Genomic DNA, 26,806 nt, shown 5'->3' with positions numbered 1-26,806 from the left:
ACTGTGCTACCTCCTTCCTCTTTACCGCAAACAAAAAGAATGAAAAAGTCCGGGAGAGGTGAGATTGCACAAAGCCCCTGCACAGAAGGGGGAAAAAAAAAAAAGAGGAGGAAGAAGAAGAGGAGGAAGAAGAAACCAGGAAGGAAGAAATCTCTGTATGCAAGACCCTTGGGCAGAGAAATGGAACTGTATATGCACAAAGTCCCAGCACTGAGAGAAAGAAAAAAAAACCAAAACTCTTTTTAAAAGGGGGGGGTTACTGTCAGTCACTTCTGACTTCAATTCTTCAGTCAAATGGAATGCTGGAAGAGGGCTGGTAGCTTTAAAAAAGCCCCTACAGCAATACATAATTCTTCCTCTAAAAAGGAGACAACAAAGGAGTGCTGGCAACACCTCTCAACACTGTCTCCCCTGCCACCAGTTTGCACCTTATTCTATGAGTGGTGCTGAACAAACCTTTCCTATTGAGGCTCATGGCTTTAAAATCTGTGCACAAGGAGACCAGAAAAAAAAATCACATCTAGTTTTATAGGCATTTAATAGTTTACCAATTGGTACAATAAGATTTTTAATATGCAGAAAACATGAATAAATTTTGTTTTACACAGTCTGAGAGCAACAAATCTTACTGTAAAACACAAGAGCAATATTATATACATTCCTTTTACTGATTTTTAAAAACTGTCAATATCTTCAGTTAACTCGTACAGTCTGGGGAACTGTTTCTCCAGTCACCACCTCTGCAGCGTTCATTTGAAATCAATGCTTGCCTTCATGTCTGTGGTGTCAGGATCAACTTCTAACTCCCAAATCTTATGTTTGTCTCTATCATCTTCAGAGTGAGCTTTAGGGATGCCTGAAGGATAGGCAGGACAAGAAAGCAGCTACTTACATGATACAGTGGAAAGATAAAAAGGCCAGTTCAGTCCAGTCATGACTTGTAAATCCCATCTGCCCTCCCCCCACCCTACTGGGAAAGAAAAAACGATCTTTTCCACCAATTTTGTACATGTCATGTCGCTTCTCTACCAGAGATTCCTCTTTGCATCATCTAGATTAATTAACACATTGGACTTATTTACAGCTGGGCAGAAAGAGCAACCATTTTAAGTGCCTGTCCCTTCAATCCCACAATTTTACCTTCAGTTGCTTAAGGATTATCAAGCCACCACTGCCAACAAAACATTCTTCATCTTTAAATAGTTTTCTAAAAGTACATTTAAAAAACTATTTAAGGAGTGATTATTTCCTGGAAGTTCACATAGAAACAGAAAGAGGCAAACAGGAGAGCAGGGCACTGACAATGAGGAGACTGGGCTTGGTGATCTAAAGCCAAAGCTTCCAAAGACTACAGCGAGTGCTCCGCGGCCTGGGCGACTTGCTAACACTAATGATTTCTAGAGCAGTGCACTGGGCACACCATTGGTCACACCACACATAGACAAAACAGGACGGTCTTAGTCTCCTAAAGTGCAAGATGCCATGTCAAAAAGCAACTATTCTCCAAGTGAACCAGTTTCCATGGCTTGCACTTTCAAGAGTGCAGCTAGGACTTCTTGGGCACATTACATAGGGTGGCACTGGAATGTCTGTTTTACACACACACAAAGTCAGTAATCATCTGAAGATGCATTCTACCAGCTTTTAATTGATTTAAGTGGCCAATTTGACTGAGAAAGTGACAAAGCAGCAGTGAACCTCTAAACCAATTAATAAATTTCTCTACTTAACAATCCAAACCAGTAACCTCATCATTGTACATATCCCAGGCAAGGCACAGGGTCAGACAGCAGACAGAGAAAACAGAGGAAACAGGAAGAAAAGGGCATCAACAGGGCAGTGTCAAACAACGGTGCAGGAAACCTCTGCAAATCTGATTCTAGATCACGGATGGGTCACTGTCCCCCACCCCCTTTATTATTCAAACAGGGTTTGTTACATGTGGATCCAGTTAAGGACCTTCCCTGAGATTCAATGTTTGCTGCTTCTTAAATGGAGGATATCTGGTAACTAAGCAGCAGGCTGTGGCAATCTCCCAAGTAAGGATCACTTTTTATAGTCTACAGAGTAATAGTCTCTCCTTTGTCAATGAAAGTCATTGTATGCTGCAGGGGGAAAAACCCAAGGGATAGCAGCTTTGTTTCCTCCTAAATCGGTACCATTTTTTCTTTATTGTTCAGATCTGAGTGATTTCTCGATGTTGTGGCTTACCCTTAAACAATTTGTGTTGCTACATGCCAAAAATGAGTTAAAATACAAGACACTTATACATGTACAAACAAATGTTAAGATGCACCATTTCTATGTATTTGTTTCTTAAAACAGAACAGGAAAATAGCAGCAAATGAGAACAAAGATATTTTCCATAGCTTTTGTAGAAAAATCCAGTCAGAACAGCTAAGGGAAAACACAAAAAGACTTCTCAATGTGAGCAGGGTTGTGAGGCAATATTGTCCTGAAAGTTATTCTACTATATTTAAGGAATTAGCTGAAGTTGTAATTTTTGTCCTTAAAATATAGCCATTAGTTCTCAGAACACTTTTTCTTCCAGAGACATATCTCAGGAATTATTAAAAACAAGCAAGCAAACAAAAAGATACATACAAGCTAGATATAAAGCTGTTTCTAGGGAATATACGACCTACTCTGTGTGTGTGTGTGTGTGTGTGTGTGTGTGTGTGTGTATCTACAGGACATTAACCCTTTGTCTTTTTCAGGAGTCAAATGTCCATTAAACACTAAAAGGACATTTTTAAAAATCACATATTACACAAATGAATAAAATGGAATTCAGAATAATTTGTTAACCTATCTTTATTTCACTGTTAACTTTTGAAATGACCTTCTTAAAAATAACTTGTCTATTAGCAAAGTAATGGAATTATTTATTAATAATCTATAATGGGATATTGTTTCCAAAGTCATAGATTAGAAAATAATCTTTAATCTACTTGTAGTAACTCTGGAACACAATATACAATATATTAGGGATATGTAAATTCCCAAAAGTCAGACTGGGAAGTGTAGGAGGGGTGGGGGGTAAAAGTGATTTTTCTTTTGCTGGGAAAACTTCCCAGTCAGACCTAGTTTTCAAAAGTGTTATGGATCAAAAAGGGTTTCTTCTAAAGCTTAGTATTCCACAGCAAGATTTATGCTACTTAAATGTTTTAGCACTTCTCAAAAACCCAGAACCCAGAACATGGAGGTTGAATGTGTGATATATATATATACACACACAGAGACTTATCCACTTATAGGTAGGCCCATATACTTATTAACATTTATATATAAACAAAAGGTGAAAACAGTACATTTTTGTGCACGCTCCATTAAACCCTGTCTTATTTAGACTTGTAAGTTAAAACACAGTTCAAATTGATACCAGATTCATTTAGAAAAAAAATTGTTGTATTTCTCCCATTCTCATAAAATGGGCAAACATAACCTTTTCCATATTTCTGTCATGTAATGCACATTGCACATCCCTAAAAGACATAAAAAAAATAGTGATTTGTACCATGACACACCTGATGGAAAGATTAAATTTTACTTGGAATTCACATCACTATATAGTCTAATAAATGGAGAATACAACTACAAGTGTGTCTAGTGTAGAAAATAGAAGCTTAGAATATTACAGTGTTTTAAAATATGTTTACAAAGCATCGATACCCAAACGAAACAAAGAATTTTCTATTAGCTGCTGAGATTTTTCTTATTTGAGACTGACAATAATTTTCTTTCATAAATATACCACTAGCCTCTCCTTCACAGGCTGCCAAAACATATCTTATTGATTTGGCAAATGTGTCATGACAAAAATCCCAACTTGTAATCCCCATTAATTACATAGATGGTTCAGAAGATTTTGAATTGTTAGCCTTATTCTCTATCATCATTAAAGAAGATTTATTAAGCACACTTAAGTGATGTTACATAGATACACATATCAGAAAAAAGCCCTAATACCCACCACTTTCCCCCAAATGAGGCCTTCAAGTCAGGCACCAACAGATAGCAGAAAGAAAAAAGGAAAACAAAAACAAAACAGGAATTAATAATCCAACATAAAATGACACTGTCAACTATTCAGTTTAGTGCCCTACTCCAATTTATTCAACTTCTGCCTTCTCAGGCCTGGTGTGACCAATGCCAGCCCAGGTTTTTAACCCTATGGTACTTCTAGACAACGTATGTAAATTTACAGTATACAATTTGGATTCACCATGCATGAATACTTTGTGTGTAACATTTAATAAGCTCAATCTACATCCAGAATAATTTACATGAAAGGACAATATTTATTTAAACGGAGCTCAATGGGGTAACCATGGTATCATCAGAGTGCATCCAGAGGAAGAAAGGGAGGAAGGGCCAAATGAGACTCCATCAACGGCACTCCCACACCTTTACTGTTTGATCTACACTGCCAGTAACCACATATGGGGCTGTCTTATGGAAATCTGAAAGAAAAAGAAAAGGTTATTTTAAAATCAGACCGATAAAATGTTTAGTAAGTCATAAAACAGAAGACCAATGCCAAGACAAGTAATTTTTCTGTATATTAACACACTCACCCGACACAGTATCAAACTTATAAACTGGGTTAGAGAAATGAAGACTTAATGATTAAGTCCTGTATTAACAAGTTCATAGCAGCTTGGGAGATGGTGTTGTAGATAAGGTACTGGGCTCTCAAACATGGGGTCCTCAGTTGGAACCCTGACATGATACGTCCCAGAGTGATACTCTGGTTCTTTCTTTCTTCACCCCTCTCTCCCACCCCTCATTAATGAGTAAACAAATGTAAAAAAAGAAAGCAAAAACAAACAAGCAAAAAAAAACCACTTTGAATATATTACCACCTCTACATTCCAACTGGGGTAACAATAATAAAAGCTTTGGAGCAGGAGAGACAGTGAGACAAGTTGTGTAAGGCTCTGGGTTTGATCACTGACAACAAAAGGAAGCACCGCGAATGACACTGAAGTAGTTGTACATTATATATTGTAGAGTGACGTGCGGTGACACTACTCTCTAATGTAAATACTCAGTAAATGCATTCACTTACTGAACATTTACTCCAGGTTTAGTATCAGTGCTTTATATTCATGTTTAATCCTTGTAACAAATTAGCCCAGTTTACAGAAGCTTGATTAGACCCATCATGCCCTATTTTACTATGTTCACTATTTTCTATTTATTTTATTTATTTCCTTTTGTTACCCTTGTTGTTTTATTGTTATAGTTATTACTGTTGTTGTTGTTGTTATTGATGTCATCATTGTTAGGACAGAGAGAAATGGAGAGAGGAGGGGAAGACAGAGAGGGAGAGAGAAAGATAGACACCTGCAGTCCTGCTTCACCACCTGTGAAGCGACTCTCCTGCAGGTGGGGATCCTTACACCCGTCCATGCGCTCTGCGCCACCTGCGCTTAACCCGCTGGGCTACCGCCCGACTCCCTGTTCACTATTTTCAATTCTACATTGGGGTCTAGATAATGAGGATGCTTACTGAATTAAATACAAGGCCAACAAGATAGCTCACATGGATAGTACACTTGCTTTGTCATAAGCACAACCCAGGTTTGAGCCCAGCCTCCACAACACTGAGGGAAGCTGTGGTGTCTTTCTCTACCTGAAAAAGGGAGCCTGGAGCCCCAGTGATGACAAACAAGAAACTAACAGTCCTGAGTTTCCAGTACATAATACAATGTCCTGCCAGACAGAAAAAGCTATGAGTAAGAATTAATTTTTTTTTTTTAGAAAACTAAAAACTACTAGGGGAGAAAATTAATCTATCAGAATAGCCAGCAAGTATTGTCTTAAAAAATTCTAGCTTTCAAAACCAATGCTGTACAATGAAGAATTAAAAAAAAAAATTTTAAATTGAAATTAAGGTCTTGGCCCCTATCAGAAATGGCCCTCGATGTGAATCAACAATCGTAGGGAATGTTACATTCTCTGAAGGGAGCTTGGATAGCATACTCTGCTTATCACCCGAGGATGATGGGTCTTGAAATTGGCATAGCCTGGAATGTTCCTAGCCGTGAGCACGGAATGTGAGCTCAGACCTACAGGGCTACAGAGGTTACATAGGTTCCTGTGCTGAATATGGGCTCCAGATCAGATCGATGGGGTTTATAGTTAACAATATTTATATACTTTTCCCATATTTGGGAGCTACTCTCTCTCTCTCTTCCCTGATCCAGCTTTCTGGTCCTTTTTCCAAGACACCATCCCCAAGACAATTGCTTAAGTCACCTGAATACTGAATGTCAGGCACAGGCAAAAACATAAGCATCTCCTTCTCCTCTACTATTTTTGAACCAAAGCAATGCACAGGTCTGCTTATGGTAAAAAAAAAAAGAAAAGAAAGAAATTAAGGTCTCAGTTCCAGCAATATGAACGCATTGCTCCTAAGGCCACACCCCCCCCCCATTTTATTTGATAGAACAGAGAGAAATTGAGAAGGGAGAGGGAGGGGGAGAGAAAGAGAGCCAGCTAAAGACCTGCTTCACTACCTCCTACCCTATAGATAGAAAGCCAGGAGTGGGGAGTCTGGCGGTAGCGTAGTGGGTCAAGCTCACGTGACGCAAAGCACAAGGACTGGTGTAAAGACCCCGGTTCGAGCCTCCAGCTCCCCACCTGCAGGGGAGTCATTTCACAGGCGGTGAAGCAGGTCTGCAGGTGTCTATAAGTCTGATGATGGAGAAAAAGTTAAGGAAAGAAGAATTTAAAGAAATGGTAGGAATCTGTATTTTGGAGCCTCAGGCATGAGATTTTTTACATAACCACTATACTATCTCCCAGATCTTTTTTTTTTGTTGGGGGGGTATATTTCCAGGGCCCTTCACTGTTCCAGACTGACTTCTAGCAATCAGGAGGGAGGAATTGAATATTCAAAGCACCAAAGCTTCCCTTCCCCCTCCCACGCAGTGGGGGCCATGACTGAACCTGGGTTGTGCACATGGCAAAGCAGCCATCTTGCTGGCTCAATATTCTACAAGTTTTTACTCTGTCTTCCCTATCCTTCCCTGAAAGCATATGATTATTGCTTACCTGGAAAAGTCCACATAGTTACTTAAAACTCTGTTATACCTGGCACTCCAAAAATCTAACAGTTAGAAACCTTATTGAGCTGTACATACCCAAGGAGGTAACAAAGTGTTCATGCGCATTGAGAGTCTTCATGCATCGCTTGTTCTTGTAATCCCAAACACGTAGGGTCTTGTCATCAGCACAACTCAAAATAAACTTCCCCCCAGAATGGAACAGAACTCCACGTACCCAGTTATCATGACCCACCTTAAAAACAAAAAGGTATCTTATCTTACTCAGTAAAGGGATAAAATGGTTTAAATTAGATCTTTAAAAATAATAAATCATTTATTCAAAGCATAATAAAATCAAATATACCAAAAATATCGATTCTATCAAAGAGAAGAAAAGAATATAGAATTGTATTCTTAGAATTTTACTAGGTTAAAAGAAGCTGGAAATTAACAAGATACACTCAGTAAATAAATGCAAACTGTGATATCTGGTTGACTCCTGATTAGAAGCTAAAGTTTCAAAGGATACAACTGAAATAACTGAAGAAAAACTAGATATGTTTTATATTACTGTTAAATATTTTGAGTGTGATGATTTTAGCTGTTATATAAAATATCTTTATTTTCAAATAGTGGTGCTGGGACTCAGTCGCTCTCCCTTGGAAAGCAAATCCTGCTGCCAAGTGGTGGTGTGGTAGAGCGCACTCACCACCACATGTGAGGACCCAGGTCCCGGCCCGACTGTACCTGTATGTGTGTGGGGAGCTTCACGAGTGGAGAAATGGTGGAGAGGTGTTATATGTGTCTCCCTCTTTCCCCTCCCTTTTTCTCTGTCTCTGTCAAATAAAAAGAGGGAGAGAAAAAAATCCTCCTACAGGCAGTATCAAGCCCCAGAAATATGCCTGGTGGTGGGGGGTGTGGGGTGGGGAAGGAGGCAAGGATGTGTCCAGAGATGTTCATCAAAGTGTTGTCTATGATCAGTGCGGAACATGAACAACTAACGAGTGCCACTTAACTTCTAAATTAAGTTTTTTTGGAAGATACACACACACACACACACACACACACACACACACACACACACCCACACGGTATATAGATAACATTTTCGTTTTATTTATAAAACACCAAATTCATCTACAAAGTAATTTAAGAAAAAGGTTTAGGAGGCCAGGCAGTGGCACACAGGGTAGATAGAGTACACGTTAGTCAAGTCCTTGCAGAAGGAAGCTTCATAAACAGGTACTACTTCTGTCTCTCCATCTTTCAAACTCTGCTAAAAAAAAGGTTTAGGGATGCACAGTGCGGGAGGCGGCAGTGGCACCCCTAGTGGAGCACACATGTTACAATGCGCAATGACTTGAGTTTTAAGCCTCTGGTCCCCACTTGCAGGAGGAAAGCTTCACAAGTGGTAGAGCAGTGAAGCAGTGTTGCAGATGTCTCTCTTTCTCTCTTCTTTTCCCTTCCCTCTTGATTTCTGTCTATCCAGTAAAAAAGAAGTTAATAAAATATAGAAAAAGAGGGAGTCCGGCGGTAGCACAGCAGGTTAAGCGCACGTGGCGCAAAGCGCAAGGACTGGCGTAAGGATCCCGGTTCGAGCCTCCTGGCTCCCCACCTGCAGGGGAGTCACTTCACAGGTGGTGAAGCAGGTCTGCAGGTGTCTTATCTTTCTCTCCCCCTCTCTGTCTTCCCCTCCTCTCTCCAATTTTCTCTCTGTCCTATCCAACAATAACCACATCAATAACAACAACAATAATCACTACAACAATAAAAGAAAAAACAAGGGCAACAAAAGGGAATAAATAAATAAATATTTAAAAAATATATATAGAAAAAGAAAACATGTGGTCTGGGAGGTGGCTCAGAGGTAAAGCTTTGGACTCTCAAGCATGAGGTCAGGAGTTCCATCCCCAGCAACACAAGTGCCAGAGTGATGTCTGGTTCTTTCTCTTTCCTCCTATCTTTCTCATAAATAAATAAAATCTTAAAAAAAAAATTTTTTTTTTTTAAAGTGCAGTCCAAGAGTGGCCATTAGTTAAGTGTTGCTATTTAACATAAATAGTTCAAAAAAATAAATAGTTTGACATTATATTTTATTAAAATATCAATTAAAACAATGTGAATTGCACCAGACCCATATTATTTAATATTACTTATCATAATACCTAGCCTATTATTTGTCATCAACAATTTGCTCTTCACACTCACTTTCCACATTTCAAGAGTCCAATAATGGGGCCAGGAGGTGGTGCACCTGGTTAAGCTCACATTATAGTGCACAAGGATTTGAGTTCAAGTCCTTGATCCCCACCTACAGGGAGGAAGCTACACGAGTGATAAAGCAAGGCTGCAGATATCTCTTTCCCTCTTAATTTCTCTCTGTCTCTATCCAACAGTAAATAAAGCCATTAAGAAAAAAGTTCAATAACTACATGTGGCTAGTAGCTACCTTAATGGACAGTACAGCAGAGAACACACAACTGTAGGAATATCTACTGAATTACCCTAATCTAGAAAAGTATACCTGGTAGCTATTATTAGATATAGTAAGTAGTATGATCTATTTACCATGTTTGATGCTCTGTGCATACTTCTCTAGTGGCAATTTAAAAAAACTACAACACAACAATAAAGAGAAGATGGGGGAGTTGGGGGTAGCGCAGCAGGTTAAGAGCACATGGTGCAAAGCGCGAGGACCAGCGTAAGGATCCCGGTTTGAGCCCCCAGCTCCCCACCTATAAGGTACTCCCTTCACAGGCGGTGAAGCAGGTCTGCAGGTGTCTATCTTTCTCTCCCCCTCCTCTCTACAATTCTCTCTGTCCTGTACAATAACAACAACAATAATAACTACAACAACAATGAAAAACAAGGGTAATAAAAGGGAAAATAAATATTAAAAAAATAAAAATAAAAAGTCAAGAGAAGACAGGAAAATTACTACTGAAGGTCCTCCGAGTGCCATAGTAGTGCGCCTGGAGCTCAAATCTAATTTGTGGTAAAAGCAGGATCCCTCTCTTTAGAGCTCTCTCTCTCCAAACCCTCCTCCCTTTGCTTTTCATTTAAAATACTTTATTATGGTGCCATAAAAGTCACAAAAAACAAACAAACGAAAGGAAGGAAGGAAAGAAGGAAGGAAGAAGGAAAAAAGCAACTAATCACTAGAGGCAGATATTTCAACAAAAAGTGAAATCACATTTCTTGTGGCCACACCAAATTAAGTAGAAAAATACACCTTGAGTTGAAAGAGAGATACCAGAGTTGGGGGAACAGGATAGTGGTAAAGGACTCTCATGCCCAAGGTACCAAAGAGCCTAGGTTCAACCCCCAGCACCACAAGCCAGAGCAGAGCAGAGCTGAGCAGAGCTGAGCAGAGCTGAGCAGTGCTCTACAGTCTCTCCTTTCTCTCTCTCTCACTAACAGAGACAAAGAGACATCTGTTAGACGCCTCCAAGGAAGTTGATGGTGCTGCTACAGAGACAGTATCTGCTCTGTGACTTAAAATGCTTATCATTTCTATTTTTTTAAAATAATTTATTTATTTATGAGAAAGAGAGAAAAAGAACCAGATACTCTGGTACATGTGCTGCCGGGGATTGAACTCAGGACCTCGTGGTTGAGAATCCAGTGCTTTATCCACTGCACCACCTCCTGGATCACAATGCTTATCATTTCTAATAGCAACATAATTAATAAAATGAACTTAGAATACCAGGAGACAATTTTCCAAGTAATAAAGCTAGCATCATTAATTTTAAAAAGGTAAAATAAACCAAATATACTGAGCTATATGAACAAACAGGTGACAGTTAAACTGTAGGGCTGGGTGGTGGTCTACTAGGTTAAGCACACATATGCAAGGATCTGGGTTGGAGAGTGTGGTCAGCACCTGCAGGGGGCAGCTTCACTAGCAATTAACTGGTGCTGCAGGTCTCCCTCTCTATTTCCTCTGCCCCCTCAATTTCTGTCTCTAGCCTAAATAAATACAAACTAAATGTGAATATAGTAATACTACTCCTGTTTCATAGCAGATCTCTCTCTCTCTCTTTTTAAAATAGAGAGATAGTACCCTACTGCAGGTGGGGACTGGGGGCTAGAACCCAGATCTGTACATATAGTGACATGCACACTTTACCCACTGCACCACCACCTGGCCCTCAGCAGATACTATTTTTAAAAAGACAGTGAAGGAGCTGGATGGTAGCGCACCTGGTTAAGTGCAAATGTTACAATGTGCAGGGACCTGAGTTTGAGTCCCCAAGTCCCCACCTGCAAGAGGAGAAAGCTTTGCAAGTGGTGAAGCAGGGCTACAGGTGTTTCTCTGCTTCTCTATCACACCCTTCCCTCTCGACTTCTGGCTGTCTCTATCCAATAAATAAAGATAATTAAAAAAAAATCTATTTATTCCCTTTTGTTGTCCTAAATGTTGGATAGGACAGAGAGAAAAATGGAGAGAGGAGGGGAAGACAGAGAGGGGGAGAGAAAGACAGACACTTACAGACCTGCTTCACCGCTTGTGAAGCAACTCCCCTGCAGGTGGGGAGCCGGGGGGTCGGGGGGCTCGAACTGGGATCCTTATGCCAGTCCTTGCACTTTGCGCCACCTGCACTTAACCCACTGCGCTACTGCCTGACTCCCAATAAAGATAATTTTTAAAAAAGAAAAGAAAAAAAGATAGTGAGCAGGGGCAAGGTGGTGGCCCACCTGGTTAAGCACTCACATTACAGTGCACATGGACCCAGGTTCAAGCTCCTGGTCTCCAACTGCAGGGAGAAAGCCTCATAGGTGGTGAAGCAGGGCTGCAGGTGTCTCTCTGTATCTTTCCCTCTCTATCTCCTCCTTCCCTCTCAAATTCTGTTTCTATCCAAAAAAAAAAAAAAGACACAGCAAACTATGTTACTCCTAGCACCGACTGGCTTTGTAGTTCCTATATACCATGACAGTCTATGGAATAACTTATTAATACCTGTCAATAAAATTCAAATATTTAGTAGGTAAGCGCACATGACAAAAAGCTCAAGGACCTGAATAAGGATCCCAGTTCCAGCCCCTGGCTTCCCACCTGCGGGGGGGTTGCTTCACAAGTGGTGAAGCAGGTCTGCAGGTGTCTTTCTCCCCCCCCCCTCTCCTCTCTCCATTTCTCTCTATCCTATCCAACAACAACAGCAATGACAACAATGATAAACAACAAGGGCAACAAAAGGGGAAAAAATAGCCTCCAGGAGCAGTGGATTCGTAGTGCAGGCACCGAGCCCCAGCAATAATCCTGAAGACAAAAAAAAAAAAAAAAAATTCAAATATCTAGAAATAGCATATTAATTTGTTTTTTTTTCAGAGACAGAGAGGGAGGGAGAGAGCGAGCACTCAAGTGGGAGCATGTGCTAGCACTGATGCATCTTTGAGGCAGTGGGGGGGGGTCGGTCTTGAACTTGTGCAGCACACTATTCAACTGATTTATGCTGCCAGCCCTTAAAAAAAAAAAAAAGTAAGATACCAGGAGGGGGAGGGGGTAGATAGCATGATTATGCAAAGAGACTCTCCTGCTTGAGGCTCCAAAGTTATAGGTTCAATTCCCCGCACCATTAACCAGAGCTGAGCAGTGCTCTGGTAAATACAAAAACAAAAACAAAACAAACACCCACAAGGTTTCTAACTGAAAACATTTTAATACAGTAAAGATGTAAAAAACAAATAACACTGAGATTCTGGCAACTTACAAGAGTCATAAGGCACATGCCCGTACTGACATCCCACATTTTAATGGTCTTGTCTCTGGATCCAGACAGTAAGAAGGGTCCAGGTTTGCCACTTTTTTTAGTCTGTAGAAAACAAACAGGAATTAAGTTTCTCATGTAATAAATTAAGACTTCAAATAACTTCTTATAGCAATAAGTTATATTTCCACTTATAAAATACTCAGTTTTTGACAAATAAGTTGTATATATTTATAAAGTATACAATTGGATTTTTAAAAATTATTTATTCCCTTTTGTTGTCCTTGTTTCTTAATTGTTGTAGTTAACTATTGCTGTTGTCCTTAGGACAGAGAGAAATCGAGAGAGGAGGGGAAGACAGAGGGGGAGAGAAAGATAGACACCTGCAGACCTGCTTTACCACTTGTGAAGCGACTCCCCTGCAGGTTGTGAACTGGGGGCTCGAACTGGTACCTGTGCTCAACCTGCTGCGCTACCGTCTGACTCCACAACTGAATTTTTTGAGATGTACACATTGCAAAATGATCATCACACTCAGCTTAAAACAATATACCCATCATCGAACATTACTGTTTTCTTCTTCACTTTTTATGGTGTTGAAGACATTAACAACTTTGTTTAGCAAACATCAAGTACACAATACAGAATTGTAAACTAGAGCTCCAGTGGTACAATCGGTTAGTGCGTGGTACAGAATTGTAAACTGTGGTATGGAATTGTAAACTAGTCACCATGCTAAAACAAATCTGCAGGACTTATTCATCGTTTTTCTCTACTGAAACACAAAATCTTTAGGAAGCCTACCTAGTCTACATAGGAAGGATCCAGATAATATTTAAAAAAGAAAATCATCCCGCAGGTTAAGATTCAGTTTCCTACCCTCCCGCCCTTTTTACCAGAATACTGCTCAACTCTGGCCTGAAGTGGTGCTGGGGACTGAAGTTGGGATCTCTGTTGCCGCAGACATGAAGTCTTCTTGCATAACCATTATACAACTGCTCCAGCCCTTAGTTTCTTTTCCTTTTTCCGTTTCTTTTTCTCTTTTCTTTTTGCCTCCAGGGTTATTGCTGGGGCTCGGTGCCTGCACTACAAATCCACTGCTCCTGGAGGCTATTTTTTCCCTTTTGTTGCCCTTGTTGTTTATGGTTGTTGTAGTTATTATTGTTGTCATTGTTGTTGGATAGGACAGAGAGAAATTGAGAAAGGAAGGGAAGACAGAGAGGTGGGGAGCCAGGGGGCTGAACCGGGATCCTTACACCGGTCCTTGTACTTCAAGCCATGCGCACTTAACCCACTGCGCTACCGCCCGACCCCCTGCCCTTAGTTTCTATAATACTAATGGAAGACAACTTTTACTTACCAAGACTTCTGTATAATTTTATTTATTTGTAATTTCACTGCTCTGGCCTTTTTTTGAGGAGATACTACAGAACTAGAGTTTCCCTAGGGGCTGTGGCATTCTCGTGAGGTACGCAGGGCTCACACCTGGGCTGTGTGTGTGGCAGGACAAGCACTCAACCAGGTGAGTTATCTCTCCAGCCCAATTTTAAAACTCATTAAGGGGCTGGGTGGTGGCACACCTGTTAAGAGTGTACATGTTGTCATGCACAAGGATCTGGGTTTAAGCCACCAGTCCTTACCTATAGGGGGGAAGCTTAACAAGCAGTGAAGCAGGTCTACATGTGTCTCTCCTTCCCCCTCTCAATTTTTTCCTGTCCTATCGAATAAAGGGAGGGCACAGGGAGTGGTAAATTTGTTGTGCAGGCACCAAGCTCCAGTGATGCTGTTAACAATAAATAATAATAAAAAAACTGAAACAAAAAAGCCAATTAATTCAGCCTGTATATATGAAGTCCTATCAGAATCAAATTTGATATATGTAACCACCACCAGAAGGCAGTAAAAAAAAAAAAAAAAAGTGAAAATGACACTAGTCAATTAAAATAGGCTATAAACAGTTTCATTTAGAAAAGTCATTATTTTTGGTACAAGGTTCTATTATTATTATTATTATAAAATTTATTTTATGAACGAGAGGAGAGAGAACCAGAGAGTCACTTTGCACAGGCAATAGGAGGGATCGAGAATTCAAGGCCTCATGCTTTTATCTACTATCCAGTTCACCAATTCTAAAATTGAAGCTAAAAATAGGCAGTGAGCAATGTGTGGAAATGTACCCCTTATCCTATGGTCTTGTCCATATTTCCATTTTGTAAATAAAAAAAAAAAAAGAAAAAAATACATGACAGAACTATCTCTAAAAATATGGTCAGTTTTGGCCCAGACAACTAATAACAGACAAATATTATTTACACAAATAATAAATGTGGGGCTGGGAGATAGCTCACTCAGTAGAGTACACACATTACCATATGTACTGGACCTGGATATGAGACCCAGGCAACATATGGCAGGTACTATGCACAAATTCTGTGGTGTTTCTCCTCTGTCTCTCCCTCCTTCAATTTGTTTAAAATTAAGGGGGGAGGGCAGCTTGAAAAAAATTGCAGTTCAGAAGATGGTGCAGTAGATAAGGTGTTGGACTTTGAAGTATTAACTCCTCAGTTCAGTACCCAGCACCACATGTGTCAGACTGATGCTATGGTTCTGTATCTCCCTTCTGTCTCATAAATAAAGCCCAGCACAATTAGCCTATGCACTTCATATATTATATATACATGTAAAGTAAAACCAATGTTAAGACAAGAGTCCCTCTTTAAAGAGAGGCAGAGAGGGCAGGGGAGATCACATAATGGTAATGCAAAAAGCTTTCATGTCTGAATTCTCAGGTTCAAATCCTGGTACCTCCATAAACCAGAGCTAAGGAGTACTCTGGTGGTATCTTTTTCTCTCATCCCAGTTTAATCCCAATACGCCAGAGTTAAGCAATGTTCTTATTAAACAAACACACACACAAAGAAACATTAACAGAAAAAGTAAAAAGTTCCCAGATTCAAAATTCTGGGAAGCATATGTTTAAATCTTAACATAGAGAATTAGAAATAAAAAAAAAAAAAATCTAAGTTTTTATATAACAACAAAATCAAAGAATGACATGTAAATACCACAGTACCAAGGCCGAGCAGTGGTGCACCTAGTTGAGCACACATTACACTGTGCAAGAACCTGGGTTCCAGTTCCCACCTGTAGGAGGAAGGCTTCTTGAATGGTGAAGCAGTGCTGCAGGGGTCCGTCTCTCTCCCTCACTATCACTCCCTTCCTCTTGATTTCTGGCTGTCTCTATCCAACATATAAATAAAGATAAATGAAATAATAACAACACAGTACCTCAGATCCTGTTGCTTCAGAGATGGAAGAGTATGAACTTTCTGGTGCCCAGGAAATGCATTCTACCACATGCTCATGTTCTCGAAGCTCAGCCTTGCATTCCTTTGTTGCTACAACCCATACACGTACAGTCTGGTCATTGGAACAGCTGGCTATCAGAGTGCCATCCTGGTTTGGCCGTACCATACGTACCCACTCTCTGTGCCCTGTGAATGTCTTCACACAGTAGCTGTCAAAATAAGTAATAATTTACACTGTGGATGGCAACCACTGGGACATTTGCCAGAAGCAATACAAAACTAGCTATGCACCAGAATGAAGAGAATGGCATCAAGTTAGAAAACCTGTATGCAAATCAACAGGATAAATACACATTCCTGGTTAATAAAAGACAGGGACAGGCCGGAAATAAAATAAGTTGATGGGAGTATCATTAAAGAGCTACATAAATCAACAAAATCTAGAAGGTAGAATATACACAGAGAAATAATTCTTTTAAAACTAAACACACACGGTACATGTATTTCTAACCATGTTGGGAAAAGGCATGCTCTACTAATCTGGGTAAAACTAGTAGGTTACAGATTTTATTATATAGCAATCATGTGTAATTCTCTGTTTTTCTTAAAGATTTTATTTATTTGTTAAGGAGAAAGATAGAAGAGAGAGACCAAACCAGACATCACTCTGTACTTGTGTTGCTAGGGATTGAACTAGGGATCTCATGCTTGAGACTACAATGCTTTATCCACTGCACCACCTTCTGGGCTACAATCATGTGTAAACCTAAGCACAACCAAATTAAGCCTAATAGGGGCATACCTGCACGCACATGATTATTATATTTTATTGCAACCCACAGAAAGATCACCTAAAAGAAGATCACAGAAAACAAGCCATTACACAAAAAATGGCTCTCATGGACACCGTTTCTTTTGTAGGAGATATTTAGGGATCAAAACTTAGTTGTAAAGTGTAACATACAACTGTCTCAGTGACCATTTTGGATTAAAATCCAAACTACTGGAACACTCAGAATACTGTGGGTTTTGTTGCTGTTGTTGTTGGTGTTAATATCTATTTATATGACTCAACTAGATCTACTTACCCAGTTTGCACTTCCCACATTTTTATAGTTTTGTCCCTTGAGGCAGACACTATGTGATCTCCATTGGGCATGATGGCTACTGAAGAAACATTGTGATCATGACCTAAAATACACAATATAACAACTTACTTAGGTGATTTAACACCAAAAGCAACTAGACCTCTCTGAGATTTTTAATTATTACCATGAAATTTAAATAGGCTTTTTAAAAATTTGGTAAGAAAGCTGGATTTACACGGGGCTGATGAGATAACATAATAATAATGCAAAAAGACTTTCAGTGGTCCAGGAAGTGGCACAGTGGATAAGGCTGTTAAGCATGAGGTCCTGAGTTCACTCTCAGCACATGTACCAGAGTGATGTCTGGTGTTCCTTCTCTTCCCCCCTTCCTTTCTTTCTCATTAATAAATAATCTTAAGAAAAGAAAAAAAGACTTTCTGCGGTTTTGAGGTTGCCAATACCACTGTAAGTCAGAGCTAAGCAGTGCACTGGTTAAAGGAGAGGGAAAAAAAAAGGATTCACACAAAAATGGAGTAAATAACTTCTTTGCTGTTGGGAAAAATGCATCCAGGCCTGCTGGGATTTCATATCTACACAACTCTCTCTTTCTGGGGAGGCATAATTTTTTTTTTTTCCTTCCTGGTTTTAGGTTGAGGGTGAAATAGGAGAGAAAGAAAGGGTAACAGACACACCACAGCATTAAACTGCACATAAAGCTTACCCTTTGCATGCTGTTCCAATGCTGTTGCTGGGGACTTGAGCCCAGCTCCTTAAGCCTAGTAAAACATGCTTTTTATTTTTTCTCCCTTTTTTGTGCCTCCAGGGTTATTGCTAGGTCTACAAATACACTGCTCCTGGAGGCTATGTTTTTTTTCCCTTTCGTTGCCCTTATTTATCATTGTTGTTATTATTGTTGTCATTATTATTGGGATAGGACAGAGAAATCAAGAGAGAAAGGGAAAACAGAGGGGGAGAGAAAGACAGACACCTGTAGACCTACTTCACCGCTTGTGAAGCAACCCCCCTTCAGGTGGGGATCTGGGCGCTCAAACTGGGATCCTTACATCAGTCCTTGCACTTTGCGTTATGTGCGCTTAACCTGTTGCATTACTGGCCCCCCCCCCTTAATTTTTTTAACCAGATCAGCTCTGGCTTATGGTGGTGTGGGAGATTGAACCTGGTACTTCAGAGCCTCAGGGGCACAAGAGTCTCTTTACATAACTATTATGTTATCTACCCCTCCCCCCCCTTTCTTTACTACAGTACTGCTCAGCTCTAGCTTATGGTAGTGCAAGGGATTAAATTTGGGACCTTGGAGTCTCAGGCATGAGTCTGTTTGCATAACCATTATGCTAGCTTTCCCTGCCCAAGCATGGTAAAATATGTATGCCCTACCAGGTGAGCTATCTACTGCCCACCAGAAAATTAATATTTTTATTGTTAATATTTGTGAAAAAAGAATAAAATGCTTTAGTTCGTAATTAGCTACGTATTGTGGGACAAGTACCAGAGAATTGTCATAAATATGTTGAAGAATGTACAATGAGGGGGTCAGGTGGTGCCACACCTGGTTAAGCACACACAATACAGGGCATAAGGACTCAGGTTCAAGCTCCTGGTCCCCACCTACAGAAGGAAAGCTTCATGAGTGGTGAAGCAGATGTTTGTCTCTTTCCCTCTTTATCTCCCTCTCTTCTCTCATTTTCTCTCTATCCAATTAAAAAATACATACATATGCAATTGGAAAATACTTTTAAAATTTGAACAGGGATGGGGAACATATATGTCCACGGCCCAAAGCAATGGTAAAATATGGTGAGAATGAAAATTCAATAAATGTAGGAGCTTTTTCATAGCAACATTAAGTGCTAATTTTTTTTTTCCTCCAGGGTTATCGCTGGGCTCGGTGCCTGCACCATGAATCCACCGCTCCTGGAGGCCATCCCCCCCCCCCCTTTGTTGTTGTAGCCTCGTTGTGGTTATTATTATTGCCATTGTTGATGTTGTTCGTTATTGGATAGGACAGAGAGAAATGGAGAGAGGAGGGAAAGACAGAGTGGGGGAGAGAAAGATATATACCTGCAGACCTGCTTCACTGCCTGTGAAGTGACTCCCCTGCAGGTGGGGAGCTGGGGGCTCGAACTGGGATCCTTACACCGGTCCCTGTGCTTTGTACCACATGCGCTTAACCCACTGCGCCACCGCCCGACCCCCTTAAGTGCTAGTTTTTAAGCTGGTAAGTTTGTATGGTCCACCAATTATATTATAGATATCCAAAAGGCTCTTAGCAGAAAAGGCTCCCTTCCCCTCTGAGAAATAAAACATAGGCCTTTCCTCCAACCCTTTTCCTTGTTCTTTATTTTTTAAAAAAATATTTATTTATTCCCTTTTGTTGCCCTTGTTTTTTTATTGTTGTAGTTATTATTGTTGTCGCTGGTGTTGGATAGGACAGAGAGAAATTGAGAGAGGAAGGGAAGACAGGGGGGAAGAGAAAGACAGACACCTGCAGACCTGCTTCACCGCTTGTGAAGCGGCTTCCCTGAGCTACTACTCGACTCCCTCTTTCTCCCTCTTTCTCTCTTTCTTTCCCACAGCACTGATGAGCTCTGGTTTATAGTGGTGTGGGGGACTGAACCTAAGATTTCAGAGCCTCAGGCACAACAGTCTCTTTTTTGAGTCCTGGCACCATATGGGAGGTGCTATGATATCAGTGGCAGCTCTGGGACCATGGTACCTCTTCCCTTCTTTCTGTCATTCTTGCTATCTGAATGAAACAGTAGACCAGAGTAGTAGAACAGCTCATACCTGAGACCATGACTCATCTATCTATTTTTTTCTTTTAACCTTTTTTAGTTATTGGGTAGAGACCGTCAGAAATTAAGTGGGAAGAGGGGAGGAGGGGGAGAGAGAAAGAGAAGAGAGACCGACCGACCGACCGACCTGCAGCACCACTTCACCACTTACCAAGCTTTCCCCCTGCAGGTGGAGACTGAGGGCTCAAATCTGGGTCCTTGTGCACTGTAACATGTATGCTTAACCAGGGGTGTCACCACCCAACCCCAACTCATCTATCTATATACACATACTCACAAAACTATGCAATCATATATACTGGATACCTTAATTAACTATTTTTTGCCACCAGGGTTATTACTGAGGTTCTGTGTCTGCAAAATTATGTTCCTGATGTTTCCAGACAACTTTTTTTGACAACTCTTTTTTTTTTTTTTTTTTTAATTTTTGCTTCCAGGGTTGTCACTGGAGCTCAGTGCAAATACTATGAATCTACTGTTGGGGTTCTTTTCCTTTTTTTCATTTTACTAGCTAGGACAGAAAGAAATTGAGATAGAGGGGGTCAGGCGGTAGCGCAGCGGGTTAAGCATGCATGGTGCGAAGTGCAAGGACCTGCATAAGGATCCTAGTTCCAGCCCCTGGCTTCCCACCTGCAAGGGGGGTCATTTCACTAGCGGTGAAGCAGGTTTGCAGGTGTTTATCTTTCTCTCCCCCGCTCTGGATTTCTCTCTTATCCAACAACAACAAAACAAGGGCAACAAAAGGGGAAAAAATAGCCTCCAGGAGCAGTGGATTCATGGTGCAGGCACTGAGCCCCAGTAATAATCCTGGGGGCAAAAAAGAAATTGAGATAGAAAGGAAGAAAGATAGACACTGGGGCCCAGCAGTGGTGTACCAATTTAAGTGCATGTTTTTTTTTGTTTGTTTTAATTTTTAAAATTTATTTATTTTCCCTTTTGTTGCCCTTGTTGTCTTTTTATTGTTGTTGTAGTTATTGTTGTTGTTATTGATGTCGTCATTAGATAGGACAGAGAGAAATGGAGAGAGATGGGGAAGACAGAGAAGGGGAGAGAAAGATAGGTACCTGCAGACCTGCTTCACCACTGTGAAGCGACTACCCTGCAGGTGGGGAACCGGGAGCTCGAACAGGGATCCTTACGCCGGTCCTTGTGCTTTGCGCCACATGCGCTTAACCCTCTGTGCTACCACCCGACTCCCATAAGCGCCTGTATTTTACCAAGCACAAGGACCCAGGTTTGAGTCCCTGATTCCTACCTGCAGGGGGTCTGCTTCACTAGTGGTGAAACATGTCTGGAGGTGTTTTAGCTTTCTCTCTATCTCCCCATCTTCTACTTCTCTCTGTCCTGTGTAAAAAATAAGGAATAAAATGGAAAGTGAAAAAAAAAAAGAGAGAGAATAAATTAGGAATAAAAGGGAAAAATGTCAGAAGTGATGGATTTATAGTTCAGGCACTGAGCCCCATCTATAACCCTGGTAGAGAGAGAGACACACACACACATCGACCTGCTTTACTGCTCATGAAGCATTTCTGCTGCAGATGGGGATCAGAGGCTTACACTGGGTCTTTGTAAAGGTCCTTGTGCATGGTAATATGTGCACTTAATCTGGTGTGCCACCATCCAGCCTCCCCCCTTTCGTTTCTCATTGTTGTTGTTATTGCTGTCATTGTTGGATAGGACAGAGAGAAACTGAGAGATGATGGGAAGACAGAGGGGGAGAGAAAGAGACACTTGCAGCCCTGCTTCACCGCTTGTGAAGTGACCCCCCTGCAGATGGGGAGACAGAGGCTTGAGGTGGGATCCTTACTCCAATCCTTGTGCTTCATTGTTTTTGCTTTTTTAATGGAGGGTGAGAGACAAAAACGAAGATGAAGAGAGATACCACAGCATTGTTTCACTGCTCGGGAAGCTTCCCTGTGCAAGTGTACTCGTGTGAGCCATCTCCCCACCTCCTAGATGACTTAAAATCTATTAGTAGAGGCTGATGAAACAGTTCACCTGGGCAGTACGAGATTTGCTATGTGCACAACTCAGGTTTGAGCCTAGACTCCACCACATTAAAGGAAGATCTCACGCTCTGGTCTCTTTCCAAACAACTAAATTTTATCATGTTATGTTCATGGCTGCATATATTATTTATATTATATATTATTTCTTTTTCTTTTATTATTATTATGATTTTTTTTTTTTACCAGAACACTGCTCAGTTCTGGCTTATGGTGGTGCTGGGGATTGAACCTCGGATCTCAGAGCCTCAGGCTTGAAAGGCTTTTGCATAACCTTTATGCTGTCTTCCCAGCCCTATATTATATATATATATATATATATATATATATATATATATATATATGTATGTATATATTGGCCTCCAGGGTTATTGCTGGGGCTCAGTGCCAGCACCATGAATCCACTGCTCCTGGGGGCCATTTTCCCCTTTTGTTGCCCTTGTTGTAGCCTTGTTGTGGTTATTATTGCTGTTGTTGATGTCGTTCGTTGTTGGATAGCACAGAGAGAAATGGAGAGAGATGGGGAAGACAGAGAAGGGGAGAGAAAGATAGACACCTGCAGACCTGCTTCACTGCTTGTGAAGTGATTCCCCTGCAGGTGGAGAGCTGGGGGCTCGAACCGGGATTCTTACTCTGGTCCTTGTGCTTTGCACCATAGCTTAACCCGCTATGCTACCGCCCAACCCCCTATTATATATATTTTTTAAGATTTTATTTATTTATTCATGAGAAAGATAGGAGAGAAAGAACCAGATATCATTTTGGTACATGTGCTGCTGGGGATTGAACTAGGGACTTCATCCTTAAGAGTCCAATGCCTTATCCACTGTGCCACCTCCCGGACCACTGCACACATTATTGACAATAGCTGAAGACTAGACATAGCCCAAATGCCCATCAATAGATGACTAGCTAAAGAAATTCTGGCACAGGAGCCAGGCAGCAGAGTAGCAGGTTAAGCACACATGGAGCAAAGCACAAGGACCAGCATAAGGATCTCGATTTGAGCCCCTGGTTCCCCACCTGCAGGGGGACCGCTTCACATGTCTGCAGGTGTCTTTCTCTCCTCGTTTTACCCTCCTCTCTGGATTTCTCTCTGTCCTATTCAACAACAGAAACAACAATAATAACAATAACAACGATAAACAACAAAGGGAACAAAAGGGAAAACATGACCTCCAGGAGCAGTGAATTCGCAGCACTGGCTCCAAGCCCCAGCAATAAGCCTGGAGGCAAAATAAATGAATAAACAAACAAATAAGTAAATCATGACACATACATTCCATGGAATACTACACTGCAATAAAAAAGATGATATTGTGTCTTTTGGGATAAAATGGGTAGAACTGGAGGTGATTATGTTTAGTAAAATAAGTAAAGAGATGAAAGACAACTACTGGATGATTTCACTTGTGTGAATTCACATGAACTTGGAAAAAAAATGAAGTCAACTGTTTCTAAGACTTGTGCAAACTATGGTGATTATTTTTGACAGATTACTGACATAATATCTTCCTCCACTAATACAGACTCTTAACAGTTTAATGTGGGCCTGGAACAGCTCATCCAGTAAAGCACACTTTACTATCCAAGAAGACATGGGTTTGATTTCCTGGCTACCACACAGGAGTTGGGGAGCTTCATGAGTGCTAAAACAATGTTGTGGTATTTCTCCTTTCTGTCTCTTACCTCTAGCTGATATATAAAAACTAAAGAAGTCTACCACCAGGGACCTGGGAAACCTTGGAAACGCAGGCACAGAGATCCAGTAATGGTGGTGGACATAGGGAAAGAATACTTTGATACATTGTTTAGCAAATAGTATTTTTGTCCAGGAATGTAGCTCAGTGGTAGAGTTCAATCCCTGGCAGCATCAAAACTAATCCAAATTAAAACAATACAAAGCAAACAAAGAATTCCTCTATTTTCTGGAGTGTCAGCTAAAATTCAACATTAAAATACAATTCTTTACCCCTTACCATGCATGGTTCTGATGCACTCAAAGCCCTGAAAATCCCATAATTTAATGGTCATATCTGCAGAACAGGAAGCCAGAAGTTTGCCACTGTGGTCAAATGAAATATCCTGTACAGAGTCTGTATGCCCCTTAAGAGTTCGTTCAAAATCTCCAGTCTCATAATCCCACACCTGCCAAGTGAACACAAAATTGGTTAACACAAACCCATCACTCTTACCTAGCTTAACATATGAAACTCAGCAGCCTAGTCTTACTGATGAATTAGCCTAGTAATGACTACATGTTTCATTAATGAAACAACTATGTATATGCATTAAAGAAAGACTAACTGGAAAGGTAGAAAACATACTGGCAGCACAAGGATTTTGGTTGGAGTCCTTGGCACCACAGAGAACTGAGCATAATACAGGGGAAATCCCGTGGACAGTGGAGTGGTACTATGGTGTCTCTACTCCCAACCCCCACACCCCCATCTGAAACTGAAAGGGGAAAAAGGCTGCTAGGGACAGTGGAATGTTTTTTTTCCCCTTTCCCACCAAAGTATTGCTCAACTCTGGTTTATGGTGATGTTGGAGATTGAACCTGGGACCTTTGGTATTTCAGTCCAAATGTATTAGGTATTGTGATTATCTTATATAAGCACACAATATACGTACATATGAACTTAATACTCTCTGTAGCCAACCCACTGGTCACCAGCCTACAGGATAGATGGGAGCCACTGATATAAGCCACATAAAGAAATCACAAATCAACACCTAATTTGAAGAACAAGCTAAGCATAGCCACATTTAAGTAGTTTCTCAAATTCTGTATTACATGCTAGACTGACATGTAATATGTAGTGTGTATATATATACATGGTATCACAATATATTTTTTCTTAGAGTGTTATCTCTAAGAATGAAATTTAAAATCTATGGGGTTGTGACGATAGCATAGTAATTGTGCAGCAGACTTCCATGCCACCTAAAACCCAAAGTCCCTAGATTCAATCCCTTGCACACCACCATAAGCCAGAGCTGAGCCGTGCTCTGCTCTCTCTCATTAAAAATAAATTAATTCGGGTGAGGGTAGATAGCATAATGGTTATGCAAAGAGACTGTCATGCCTGAGGCTCCAAATTCCCATGCACAATCCCCCACACCACCATAGGCCAGAGCTGAGCAGTGCTCTGGTTAAAAAAAGAATTATAAACAAACAAACAAAAAAATCCCCATGACATCTTGGGGAGCAGGTGGTGGTGTATCCCGTTGTGCACATATGTTATAATGCACAAGGACCAACATTTAGGATCAGGCCCCACCTGCAGGGAAGGAACGCTTCATGTCTGTCTCTCTCCTTTATTTCACCCTCCCCTCTTAATTTCTCTCTGTCCTATCAAATAAATATAAATAAATATGAAAAAATATGAAAAAATGGTTGTAGAGAGTGCTGGATCTGTTGTGTAGGCACTAAGCCCAGTGATAACCCTCGTGGCAATTAAAAATAAATAAATACATGAATGAATGACATTTTAGGTCTAGAAACTAATCTGAAATAAATCTTACAATACAGAAATATACTTAGACCTCTACTTAAGTTTCTGCAAGTGGTTTATACAATTGCCACTGTGCTTTAATCAATAACTTTTTTCTTTTTAAAAATTATTATTATTTTTTTTGCCTCTAGGGTTATCGCTGTGGCTCAGTGCCAGCACTGGCAAACGCTAGAAGAAGAAGTGCCAGCACTACGAAATCCACTGCTCCTGGCAGCCATTTTTTTTTCCACTTTATTGTCTAGGACAGAGAGAAATTGAGAGGGGTAGAGGGAAATAGAAAGGGAATGAAACAGAGACACACCTGCAGACCTGCTTTACTGCTTGTGAAATGACCCCCTTGTAGGTGGGGAACCAGAGACTGGAACTGGGATCTTTGCGCAGGCCCTTGCACTTCATACTATGTGTGTTTAACATGGTGCACCAGCACCCATACCCCCAATAACTTTTGTTTCATGATTTCAAGATGAAATTACGCTTACTGCAAAAATGATAATGGTTTAGTTTGGAATTAAAGTCATTACAAATCAACTTTAAATACATCCTCTACTGAATAACTTTACAAGATCCTAAACTATTGACTTTGTCATCTTACACATTTATCTATCATCTCTGCTGAAAATGCAAGACATACACTTAAATCTTTCTTTCTTTTTTTTCTTTTCTTTTTTTACCAGAGCACTGCTCAGCTCTGGTTTATGATAGCATGGGGAATTAAACCTGGGACCCTGGAGCCTCAGGCATGAGGGTCTGTTTGCATAACCATTATGCTATCTACACCCCCCCATGCTTATTTTCTAAGAGTAAAAATTATTCCAGCAGTAAATGACACACTGCCCAACTAAATTAGTAACACACAATTCATCAGTGAACTAATTTGGCAGCTCGTGTCCTTAAGAGTTATTATGAAATTTCATTCTCATTCTGTCTTTATAAGTTTAGAACCAATTACACAGTTTTTAAAAGTTCTTCCTATTCCTCAGATTAGATCTCATTTCCCAGATCTTTTTCTTTCACCATATCAGCTTTCAACCTATTTTTCAGTGATTATATGACTGCACATCTTTCAATTAAAAAAAATACCTTAATTGTAGCATCTTCTGAAGCAGAGACCATAACACTGAACACAGGATGGAAAATGACTCTAGTGACTGGACTCCTATGACCACTCAATGCATATTTTTCTGGTGGACGGGGAATCCATTCTTTTGGGTCTCGTTTCTGACCAAGAGGTCCCCCCGATGTAAATTCTTCTTTTGCTTCATTTAGCTTTGATTCTAATTCCATAACCTTGTGAAGAAGCACACATA

The 26,806-nt window shown here is 40.5% G+C and overlaps 1 protein-coding gene across 1 annotated transcript; it reads right to left on the bottom strand.

Moving 5' to 3' along the window:
- Positions 1 to 521: 521 nt before the first annotated feature.
- On the bottom strand, positions 522 to 26,806 carry PAFAH1B1 (platelet activating factor acetylhydrolase 1b regulatory subunit 1). Its single transcript, XM_060204126.1, has 7 exons — positions 26,580 to 26,806; positions 23,961 to 24,129; positions 17,163 to 17,265; positions 16,055 to 16,283; positions 12,770 to 12,871; positions 7,152 to 7,308; positions 522 to 4,463 (listed from the first exon to the last, which is right to left on the bottom strand). Exons 1-7 carry the CDS (start codon positions 26,781 to 26,783, stop codon positions 4,390 to 4,392), a joined length of 1,038 nt encoding a protein of 345 aa, XP_060060109.1. The 5' UTR covers positions 26,784 to 26,806; the 3' UTR covers positions 522 to 4,389.

Source organism: Erinaceus europaeus, chromosome 12, assembly GCF_950295315.1.
Source record: "Erinaceus europaeus chromosome 12, mEriEur2.1, whole genome shotgun sequence".
Classification (NCBI taxonomy): domain Eukaryota; kingdom Metazoa; phylum Chordata; class Mammalia; order Eulipotyphla; family Erinaceidae; genus Erinaceus; species Erinaceus europaeus.
This window is presented reverse-complemented; position numbering and strand designations above follow the sequence as displayed.